The sequence below is a fragment of the Callithrix jacchus genome, chromosome 16 (assembly GCF_049354715.1).
Source record: "Callithrix jacchus isolate 240 chromosome 16, calJac240_pri, whole genome shotgun sequence".
Taxonomy (NCBI): Eukaryota; Metazoa; Chordata; class Mammalia; order Primates; family Cebidae; genus Callithrix; species Callithrix jacchus.
In genome coordinates this window covers 80,251,507-80,263,570 of record NC_133517.1, presented here as the reverse complement: position 1 = coordinate 80,263,570, position 12,064 = coordinate 80,251,507, and the positions used below count along the sequence as shown (strand labels likewise).

The 12,064-nt window shown below is 39.4% G+C and overlaps 1 protein-coding gene and 1 long non-coding RNA gene across 4 annotated transcripts in view; one reads left to right on the top strand and one right to left on the bottom strand.

The window, feature by feature from the left end:
• LOC103788644 (uncharacterized) overlaps positions 1–12,064 on the bottom strand; it is a 469,911-nt gene that overhangs the window by 99,179 nt on the left and 358,668 nt on the right. The window lies entirely within an intron of this gene.
• Positions 1–12,064, top strand: part of SLC30A8 (solute carrier family 30 member 8) — a 57,888-nt gene that overhangs the window by 36,402 nt on the left and 9,422 nt on the right. Inside the window, exons 5-6 of the mRNA XM_035277427.3 lie at positions 1,652–1,802; positions 3,332–3,437. Of these exons, the coding sequence (XP_035133318.1) occupies positions 1,652–1,802; positions 3,332–3,437 (257 nt within the window). The remainder of the gene's footprint in view (positions 1–1,651; positions 1,803–3,331; positions 3,438–12,064) is intronic.

Sequence of the window (12,064 nt, the reverse complement as noted above, 5' to 3'; positions counted from 1 at the left end):
TCAAATGCTGCTAGATCCTGTATTGTTTGAATATAGAGATATCAGAACTGTGACTCAGGAATAAATCTATCCCTTGGAGACCCAAAATCAGGACAGAAAGTTCCAATAGAATTTGTGAAGAGATTCTAGGATGAAGGTTATAAATAGAGCCTTAAGGCTATTGCCTGCTCAGTTTTCACTACATGAAACATTTCCTCCCCTCAGCATATTTAACTCTAGCTTAAGCGTTTGAATTCACCTCAGCTGCTGTGTCTCTAACTAAATCAGACTCCTCTGTTGTATCACCCACAATACCAGTTCTTGGTGGACTTATTGAAATTAGATTTTTCCATTTGTATCTGTGTGTGTGCGTGTGCGTGTGTATGTGTGTGTGTATGTAATCTTTACCTTCTCCAGCACATTTAAAGCTACACTGGGGAGTGACCACATCTGTTTTCACTGACCTTTATGGCCCAAGCTTTTACAAGTGTCTGCATATGAGTGAGTACAGAAGTTTTTTCTCTCTCTCTTTTTGTCAGTAAGATGAGTAAAAAAATGAATGACAATATGATGAACACACACGGCAGATCAGATGAAGGTCTATGATCTGTCAGCCGTATCAGGCTGTCTTAAGAATCTTAAATGGTAACTCCTAGTTGAGAGTAAATCTCTACCCAAACACTGAATATCTGAAAACTGTACATTCTGTAGTGATTAGATCTTGAGGGCTAGTGGTCATTCCACTTTGCGGTGATGGCCTGAGATTTAACAGACACTCTACCTGAAAACAGAATTGGATACATGGTATTGAACAATACGTTGCTGTTTTTAAACTTTTGTTCCAAAATGTTTAGGAAAAGTTCAGAAAGGCAAAACACTCTGTTATCTGTCAGTGAAAATGTTCTAATTTTATCTCTGGTCTAATACCTCTTAAAGCTATAGATAAACAGAATTAGGTACATAATTTGTAGTGTCTACTACAGATCACTTTGACTCAAAGAAGAGATGCTCAGCTTTGCAATATATTGTGTATATATATGTATGCATCCAAGATCATTTTAATATGTTAATATATTTCTACTTCTGGCTAAATAGCTATATATACATGAGTACAGTACTCTCATCATTGGACATTAAGAAATCATTCAAATTTCAAATTCTTAAGAAAATGCACAAAATTAAGTAAAATAAAAGTAAAATAAAATACAACCTCAATAAAATACACTACATTTTATTTTATTTATTCCTTCCTGTGGTTTTTTTTGCATTTGAAACCAGTACTTTTAATTAGGCTCCTGATGAAGCTTGGCTGTAAGCCAACTCAGTGCCTGACAGTTAGTAGACCTTCGATAAAGGAGATTTCCTCTCTTCATTGTCAAATGCTTGATTTTCATCTAAGAAGTGATGCTTTCCAATTTCAATGTGAAAAGAGAAACATTAGGTGGATGAATGAGTAAACAGGATGCATCTTTGTAGTTTTCTTTTGTATAAAAGTATTAAAATTCTATGACGTGTGTATTCAAACATTAGTCAAAAATAGTTCTTTTTAAAGCATAAATATTTTAACTATCCATCATTTTGGACAATGCATCTTAGTGCCAGCTCTTTCAATATGCTGCCTACATTTTTAGACTGATCTCATGTGTGCCAAGAACATTGTTCTCTCTTTCAGACTAACTGTGGTTTTGCACCAGAGATGCCTTGGCCACAATCACAAGGAAGTGCAAGGCAACGCCAGCGTCAGAGCTGCTTTTGTTCATGCCCTCGGAGATCTATTTCAGAGTATCAGTGTGCTCATTAGTGCACTGATTATCTACTTTAAGGTGAGTTTGTTTGAGTTACCCACCATCATAGTACTTAACTTAAAAGAGAATGGACATCCTATGTTTACCTATACAAACTACTTTGCAAAGCTAAGTAAACCAACACTCAACCACGGTGTTAAGATGAACAGCAATGAAACTGAATACCTTAGGGTTCTTTGATTATAAGCAATAGGAAACATCTCTGGCTCACTCTAGCAAAAAGTATATTCATTGGCCAAAATTTACTGGATGTACTCCTAGACAGATATCAAAGTAGAAATAAGGGCAAATTTTGGTATTTAGAGTTTAGAAACGATCCAACTTTTGTCCTAGACACCATGCTGAAGTATATGTGTCTCAACAAATGCTTTTGCTGTTTTTATCACTTCTGAAGATTGATATTTCTGTGAATGTGAGTCCAATCAACCTAGGTTGTGTCTTATATCTGCTGCTTGACTGGAGGGAGGTTAGAGTATGTGATTTATTGTTCCACCTATATTGCCCACAATGGGGGAGAGGTAACCTCCCCCAAAAGCCAAGGTGCTAATGAAAGGTGGGAATGAATCCCTGGTAAGCCTCTGACACTAAACAAATAAATATCCACTATAGATCTCTACCTGGTAATACTGATAACAGAGGTCGGTTGGCTGGCAGAGAATAGAGAAGAGCATTTAGTTCTGCCTATTTGCATCACAATTGTTCAATTTGCAAAGACTTGCTGCTTTTCCTAAAAAAGTGAAAACATGTAAATAAAAATTACAAAGACGTATCTAAATTCAGCTGAGCAAAATGATCACTGCCAGCTTTAAGTCTAAGGCAAAACTAGTTCAAAATTGTAAGGGTAAGTGGAGTTTGAGAGTCCACTTTCAAAAGTTGAGTTGATGCTGAATTTCTTAAAGATAGTAGGGTACAAACTTTTCTATGGCATAGAATTTCATCAAGGGTAGAAAGGCAGACGTTTCACTCTGAGGCTAAGGGTTACAGTGAGGAGACTGAGCAAGGATGACACTTTTGTTCACACACTTAAGACTGCATCAAAGATGCCAGCCTTGAGTATGTGCAATACTGGAGAGGCAAAGAAATAAACTCACCCCAGTCAACCAAGAGCATAGTCCAGCTGTATGCTGGCCATATGCAATTTCTGAACAAATAACATCCTTTCTTCTGCTCACTATAATTAAGGCCAAAAAGTCATTGGATCTTGTGGGCATATTTGTACATACTTTCATCACATACTCCGTACTTTTATTAATTTGTAAGAAGTTAAATCAGGGCTCCTGAGAGACAACTTAATATTCTTCCTGTTAGTTCTTAAATTATGGGGAGAGCATGTCTTGTAGTCTCACTTCTTTATTTGCTAGTAGGTTAAAGCTAAAAGGAAGGATTGAGTCTTCAGAAACCAAGTCTTGTCTCTGAGCTGGATGGCACGTGTTGAAAGGGTGAATGAGTCATGGAGAAGGAAAGACACAGGGAGGTTTACTTAGTTTAGTCAGACTTTCTGGAAGAGAGGTATGAATTCAGTTAACCAAAACCCCTGTCTTTTCTAGCCAGACTATAAAATAGCTGACCCAATCTGCACATTCATCTTTTCCATCCTGGTTTTGGCCAGCACCATCACTATCTTAAAGGACTTCTCCATCTTACTCATGGAAGGTAGGAGTGATTTTATTATTACTCCCAGAGTCAATGTTTTCTCTTCCCTAGAAAAAAGGAAAGGCATGCTCACTGTTAATTTGTATTATGGGAAAAATTTAAAGTGATAAGGAATTTTTGTGAAAACAAATATTTTCTTTTTTTTTTTTATATGGGAACGAATAAAAAGAACTGGCTTCTATTTTTGCTCTATCATCTATTATGAACTATCTCACAATGTGAAAACAATAAGTACAAACATCATGAGGAGATACTGGAAAAATATATTTCTTAAGTATACCTGGAAAAGACCTATGAAAAACTACATAAACTTACCCCTCAGGCTCCATTACAGCCAAACATTTTTATCAAATTGTATCTCAGAGTGGAAGAACACCAGGGTCACCCTTTATTTATTTGCCCAGCAAGTGTTTATTGGGCCTCAACTTGGTGCTGGATAGTGTGCTCAGAGCTAGAGTCACAGAGATGAGCAAAGCAGAGCACAGCTCTCTTCTGAAGTTCTGGGCCATAGTGTGCTATGAGGTTCAGGTGTCTGCACTAAGTTCAACATCAATATGGCCTCCTGGGAACAGGGTACCACTATGTTGTCTAAGGAAGGGTAAACTGGCACAGATCAGAAACAGAGCAGGTCAAAGCTCTTGATCAGTAGTGGGATTGTGCCTGTGAATAGCCACTGTATGACAACCTGGGCAACACAGTGAGATCCCATCTCTTAAAGTCTAGTAAAATAAAGTATAGGCTGGGCTCAGTGGCTCATGACTGTAATTCCAGGAGTTACAGTTCGGGAGACTGAGGCGGGATGATTGCTTTAGTCTGAGAGTTTGAGGCCAACCTGGCCAATATGACAAAATCTCATTTCTACAAAAAATACAAAAATATTAGCTGGGCATTATGGCACATGCCTGTAGTCCCAGCCAGTCAGGAGGCTGAAGTGGGAGGACTGCTTGAGCCTGGGAGGCAAAGGCTACAGTGAGCTGAGATGATCCCACAGTACTCCAGCCTGGGTGACAGAGTAAGACCCTACCTCAAGAAAAGAAAATAAATAAAATAAAAGCTCTGTCCTCATGGGTATAATACTTTAATAAAGGGAGAAAGAGTTTATTCAAAAAATGACACAGACATGCAATAGTGGGAAGCACTACGAAGAAGAGGTGTGGGCCTTTTATTAGAGATCTTAACGTGGCTGGAAGCAGGGTGATCCCACAGGCTTTGCTAAGGCTGACTCTTAGCCCTGAGTAGGATCTTATGTTATTAACCTCATCATCTATAGTCTCATTCTCATTATCCTTGACTACTCTCCTGGGCCTGTGAAATATTTGTCTGGCTCTTTGAGTCTTCCAACTCTCCAGGAATAGATGACATAACCCTCACTGTAAAGAAAGTCGTACTTAGGCCTAAAGCTTACTGCCTGCCTCTTCTCTCCCATTCGGCAGTTAGGTGGCTTTCTTTTCATTTGGCAGAAAATGGTTGAGAAACTACTGGCTTCTGCCCTTTCTAGGCTACATGTTTACTAGAAGAGTGAGGTCAGAGAGACACATCATATAGTTGAAAAAGCAGTCTTTGTATCAGACCCACCTCAGTTCAAATGCTAGTCATGCAGGTTTCTAGCTGTGTGACCTCAATCTCCTCTGAACTTCAATTTCTCAACTCAAATGGGAATATCACATCCACAATACAGTGCTGTTAGGAGGATTAGATGAGACAAATGGCATTATGTCTAGAACACAGTAGGAGCTCAGTAAATATAAACTCTCAGCTAGTATTTTGGGTTGACTGGAATATAGGAAATATGAAGCTACATTGTAGAATTGAACATGGTTCTGCATATGTATCTGCACCCCAAGAAATTCCCAATTCTTGGTTATAGACTGTGGCCATAGCCCTGGTCAGCCGTTGATGCTGATGGCCTCAGAAAGGCCAGATAAGAGAGTCTTGATCAGAATAAATCCATTTTCATTACCAAAAGGACTATTCAGTGGTGTTTGGAATGGGAGAACTACTGACTTCCATTGACATTATCTTAGAATATTAAAGTATGTCAGAGAGTGACATCAGCAAGATGGCTCACCAGAGATGCCTGGGACTAGTCCTTCTAATAGGAAAGGACCATGGCAACAAATAACCAAAGAAGATTTGAGTGGAGTGTCAAAGGGAGAGTGTGGGAGTGCAACCTAGGTGTCCAACAATAGATGAATGGATCAAGAAAGTACAATATATATACACGATGGAACATATTCCACAATGGAAAGTACAGTATATATTCAGCGATAAAAATGAACAAAATCCTGTTATTTTCAGCAACATGGATGGAACTGGAGGACATTATGCTAAGGAAAATGAGCCAGGAAATGAAAATTAAACACCACATGTTTTGACTGACATGTGGAAGCTAAAAAAAAATTGTTCTCATAGAAGTAAAAAGTAGAACAGAAAGCAGAGGCAGGGAAGGGGAAAGGGAAGAAGAAGAGAAGGATAGGGAGAGTTGTTAAAGGATGCAAAGTTACAGTGAGATAGGAGGAATAAACCCAAGTGTTCTACAGCACTGTAGGAAGACAAGAATATAGTTAACAATAATATATAGTTTCAAATAGCCAGAAGGAAGATGTTAAATGTTCCAAACACAATGAAATAATAAATGTATGAGATGATGAATTTGTTAATTTCCCTAATCTGATCACTATGCATTATCTGTATGGCAACAGCACTGTGTCCCGTACATACATACAATTATCATGTCAATTTAAAAATGTTTAAAATATAAAACTAAGGTATATTATAGATTTAAGGTACTTGATTATATTTACAAGGTGATTTATCATTGCTACACTGATCATTTGTAATTAACAAATGATATTATTTTCTATCCTATATACTAGGAAAATGGGTATTAAGAAGAACTTGCCCAAAATACTTACTAGATTAACCCAACAGTTCTCAAACTTTAGTGGCATCAGAATCTCTTGGAGGGTTTATTAAAACACAGATATCTGAGCCCACTCCCACAGTTCTTGAGTCAGTATTATGGAGGAGTAGGAGGGGAAAGACTTTGAATTTCTAACTGGATGCTGGTGCTACTGGTCCCAGTACAATACTTCAGGAACCACTGGACTAATCGTTTTGTACTACTGAAGGGATTCCTACATGCTGGCCCTGGGAACAGCACCTGTAAATTCAGTCAGAGCTAGAGGTTTACATCACATCAAACATCCAGATGATTGAAATATCCTGACATTAGCTGATTTTTTTTTTTTTTTTTTTGTCCAGCACATTTTGACATAAGGTAGATCTGGTCTCAGAGTGCAATTGCCTTCAGTGACAGCTCACACTTCATCAGCATTCACTGCTAAGTATACATTCAAGGGTTTGTTCTCAGTGGGCACTATAATTGTCGAAAGATGATAATGTTGACAACAGTGAAATGGATAATGGAGTCAAATGTCACAGAGTAACAGTGAATTTTCTGGCTCTAAACATGAGAATATTTGGTTTGTCAAGTCACAGAAGCATCCATTTTCTTTCCTGAGGGCCAAGTGTTAAGCTGCAGCTGTTGTTGCTATTATGGAAGTTATTGACTTAGAGGAAGATAAAAGACAAGTTGGTGTACAATTGGAAATGACTTATATTCTACTTTTTTTTTTTTGGTCTCACTATAGCTTTTCCCTGGTGATTATCTTTCTTATTTGACTTCAGGAAAAGTGCACAGACTGGGTTATCTTAGCTAATTATAGAAACTGGCAGTTAATTCCTTTCTGGAAGACACTTACTTTTTAAATTAGGTTTTCAAATTGCATTAGTATAATACTTAGTAAAATTTAAAAATAATATAAAAAGCATGAAATAATTTTTAAAAGTCTCCTCATATTTTCACCTTTGATTTCTCAGTCCCATTCTTCAGGGGTAATACCTATTAATAAGTTGATATTTATCTTTTCAAAGATATTTGTGCAATAAATGTATATGTGTATGTGATGTATACATGTATCTTTCTTTTATAAAAATGAGATTACATATTGATTCACATTTTTCTCTACACCTGACATTTTTCACTTAGAGATCTGTTGTACTAACACACACATAGATATACCCCACTCTTCTTCACAGCTGTAGTTACTCCACAGCATGGTAATACTTGCTTGTGATGGACATTACAAACAATGATGTAATTACCACTCTTGTGCATATATATTTTTAGCACTTATATATCTGTGGAATAATTCCTAGAAGTGATATTGCTGTTTCAAAACTTACATACTGTATTTGTCTGTTTTTGTACTGCTCATAAAGATGTACCTAAGACTGAGTAATTATAAAGAACAAGAGGTTTAATGGACTCAGTTTCACATGGCTGGGGAGGCGTCACAATCGTGGCAGAAGGCAAAGGAGGAGCAATGTCATGCCTTACATGGCAGCAGACAAGAGAGCTTATGCAGGGGAACTCCCATTTATAAAACCATCAGATCTCATGAGACTTACTCACTACCATGAGAACAGTATGGAGGAACTGCTCCCATGATTCAATTATCTTCACCTGGCCCTAATCTTGACATGTGGGGATTATTATAATTAAAGGTGAGATTTGGGTGGGGACACAGCCAAACCATATCACATGCATTTCAAAATTTGATAGATATTACCATTTCTACTAGTATCAATTTCTTTCCCTCCAACAGCATATAAAAGTGCCCCTTTCCTTACATCATCACCACCACTGAGTATTATCAAACTCTTCATTCTTTTCTACTCTGATAGGTGAAATATTGTATCTTATTGATTTCAAATGCAATTGTTTACTTATGAATGGTGTTCAGTGGTTTTTAAAATACATTTACAAGTCTAGGATGTTATTTATTAAACATGATTTTAGATATTTTCTTGGATGCATTAATATTTTTTCAGACTCCCCCCAAGTAAAAGAAAGTTCTAGAATGTGATGGAGTATTGAGGCCAGTGGGGCCATGCCTCTTACCTGGCAACATTCTTTCTTTCTTTCTTTTTTTTTTTCAAGATGGAGTTTTGCTCATGTTGCCCAGGCCCAAGTGCAATGGCGCAATCTCGACTCAATGCAACCTATTCCTCCTGGGTTCAAGTGATTCTTCTGCCTCAGCCTCCCTAGCAGCTGGGATTACAGGCATGTGCCACCATACCCAGCTAATTTTTCTATTTTTAGTAGAGACAGGGTTTCTCCATGTTGGCCAGGCTGGTCTCGAACTCCTGACCTCAGTTGATCCACTGGCCTTGGCCTCTCAAAGTGCTAGGATTACAGCCATGAGCCACCACACCCAGCAGCAACATTATTTTTTATAATAAAATAAGTCATGGTGGACCTGTATTCTCTGTAATAGTAATGACATGGAGACAAGAGAAAAAAGGGTCGTAGGATTATGACTTAATTTCAAAGGTCCTAGATGAATGACAGTGGGTCTTCAATTGGTCAACAGAAATTACCCAAGGAGATGACACACATTAGGTGTAATAAACAATGTTTTGATTGCAATTCCTAGACCCTAATATTTGCATAACACTTTATACTCAGAGCACAGATGTTGGGATCTGATATCCCTAATTCTGCCACTTCTCTGGGTGGCCTTAACAATGTTCCTTAATCTAACCAACCCCAATTTCCTCTCCTATAGTTAAATAAGAATCCTAACCTTAATAGCTAGCTCCTAAAGTTTTTAGGACTATTAAATGAGATAATTGCTATAAGTAAAGTACTTAGCACAAACCTTACACATAGTGAGTCCTCAATAAAAGTTTGTTATGATTACTATAATATAAAAATTTTACCCATGACTTTATTCCAATTGTATGGTTCATTTGAGACAAGAACTCCTTTCATCTGCTTCTAGGAGCCTAGGCCTTTTGCCACTCATAGAATAAAATAGCATGATGACCAGCTCTTTGTTACTTCCCCAAACAGTATGAGGTAGGAGTAAAAACTCAGCTCATACTGTAGAGAATTTTGAGTTAAATCCAAGGAGGAAATCCCCCATGAGCAAGGTTCTTATTTATGCCTAGTTTTCCATTATTGGAACACTAAGCATGTGGGAGTTATTTATATCCTACTGCTCAAGGTCAGTGCCAAGGTCTGATTGTAAAAATTTTAAAAATTTTTTACAGTAATCTCAGGCATAAATGGGTTAATTTTTTAAAAAGGAGGGTTAAGGATTCCCCATTTCTCTAAGTAGATGGTTCTCAGCTCTAGCTGCTCATTACAATCCTCTGGGAAGTTTTTAAAAAATACTTATGCTCAGGCCTTCCATATCCAGTGTATCAGGCTGTTCTCACATTTCTATAAAGAAATACCTGAGGAGACCGACTCAAGATGGCGCAGTGAGAACAACCCAGGATTGAAGCTCTCGGTGAACATGTGGAGGCTGAGTCAGGGCCGCATTTCCAGACGGATCTTTCTTGCCCACAGAACGGGGAAATTCCCAGGTATAAAAGAGATGTGGGACGCCAGCAAAGTGGTTTTGGCTGGTGCAGCCGGTGGCAGGTGCAACCGGCGGCCGGCGCTGCAGCGCAGTGGCGCTCCACAGCGCTCCACACAAAGCGCACTGGTCTGGGTGCCCTGTTGAATCGGCAATCTGAGACTTGAGAGGGCAGATTGGCATATCCATCTGATTGAATGGGACCTGGACAGTGAGCCAGGCCAGGAGATTCCAGGGAAACGGCATTTGGGCCAGGGCAGTGGGACAAACAAAACGGTGATTCCAAACACTCCGGGTGGAGAGTTTCACTGCAGGAACAGCTGAACCCAGGACGGTGCAGCTCGGTGGGGGAGGGGTGTTTGACATTACCGAGGCAACCTTCCCCTACTGAGGTACACTCCCATTGCTGACGCAGCCTGCCGTTGCTGAGGCAACCCGCCACAACAGAGAGACTCCGCCACAGGGCGTAGCCCGTGGCAGCAGGGCGGAGACTGCAGCAGCAGGGCAGAGCCTGCAGCAACATGGCGGACCTCACACCAGCAGGGTGGAGCCTCGGCAGGCAAATAATGACTAGACTGCCTCCTAGCTGGGCAGGACAGTGCAACGGACATATAAAGAAAACCCCAACCCCCCAAGACAGAGCATCTGAGAAAAAAAGGGGTTTTTTTTAATGAGTTCTGCTGCAGCAGAATTAAATGTAGCAGCCTAACAGCCCTGAATAAACAACAGAGCTCACAGATCAGCACTTGAGCTCCTATAAAGTACAGACTGTCTCCTCAAGCAGCTCCCTGACCCCTCTATATCCAGAAGACTGACATTTGGCAGGCATCATTCTGGGACAAAGATAGCAGAAAAAGAAACTGGTAGCATCCCTCACTGTTCCACAGCTGCTATAGGTGCCCCCGAGACAAACAGGGCCTGGAGTGGACCTCAGCAGTCATACAGTGGAGGGCCTAGACTGGTAGAAGGAAAACCAAGTAACAGAAATACTTCATCATCAACAATCTGGGCATCCACTCAGAGACCCAATCGAAAAGTCAGCAACTACTCAGATGACAGGTGGATAAATCCACAAAGATGGGAAGAAACCAGTGCAAAAAGGAGGAAAACACCCGAAACCAGAACACTGCGACTCCTACAAAGGACCAAAACTCCTCACCAGCAAGGGAACAAAGCTGTACAGAGAATGACTGTGATGAAACGATGGAATTAGACTTCAGAAGGTGGATAATGAGAAACTTTTGTGAGCTAAAAGAACATGTTTTAAATCAATGCAAAGAAACTAAGAACCTTGAAAAAAGATTTGAAAAAAGATTCGAGGAAATGATAACAAGAATGGATAACTTAGAGAGGAATATGAATGAATTGAAGGAGCTGAAAAACACAATACGAGAACTTTGTGAAGCATGCACAAGTTTCAACAGCCGAATTGACCAAGCAGAAGAAAGAATATCAGAAGTCAAGGATCAACTCAATGAAATAAAACAAGAAACCAAGATTAGAGAAAAAAGCACAAAAAGGAATGAACAAAGTCTCCAAGAAATGTGAGACTATGTAAAGAGACCTAACCTACGTTTGATAGTTGTACCAGAATGTGACGAAGAGAATGAATCCAAGCTGGAAAATACTCTTCAGGATATTATCCAGGAAAATTTCCCCCACCTAGCAAGGCAGGCCAACACTCAAATGCAGGAAATACAGAGAACACCACAAAGATATTCTGCAAGAAGAGCAACCCCAAGGCACATAATCGTCAGATTCACCAGGGTTGAAATGAAGGAGAAAATACTAAGGGCAGCCAGAGAGAAAGGTTGGGTCACCCACAAAGGGAAGCCCATCAGACTCACAGCAGATCTCTCGGCAGAAACTCTACAAGCCAGAAGAGAGTGGAGGCCAATATTCAACATCCTTAAAGAAGAGAACTTTCAACCCAGAATTTCATATCCAGCCAAACTAAGCTTCATAAGTGAAGGAAAAATAAAATCCTTTGCGAACAAGCAAGTACTCAGAGATTTTGTCACCACCAGGCCTGCTTTACAAGACCTCCTGAAAGAGGGACTACACATAGAAAGAAACAGCCAGTACCAGCCATTCCAAAATCACACTAAATGCTAAAAAGCATCAACATAATGAAGAATCTACATCAACTAATGGACAAAACAACCAGCTAGCATCAAAATGGCAGTATCAAATTCA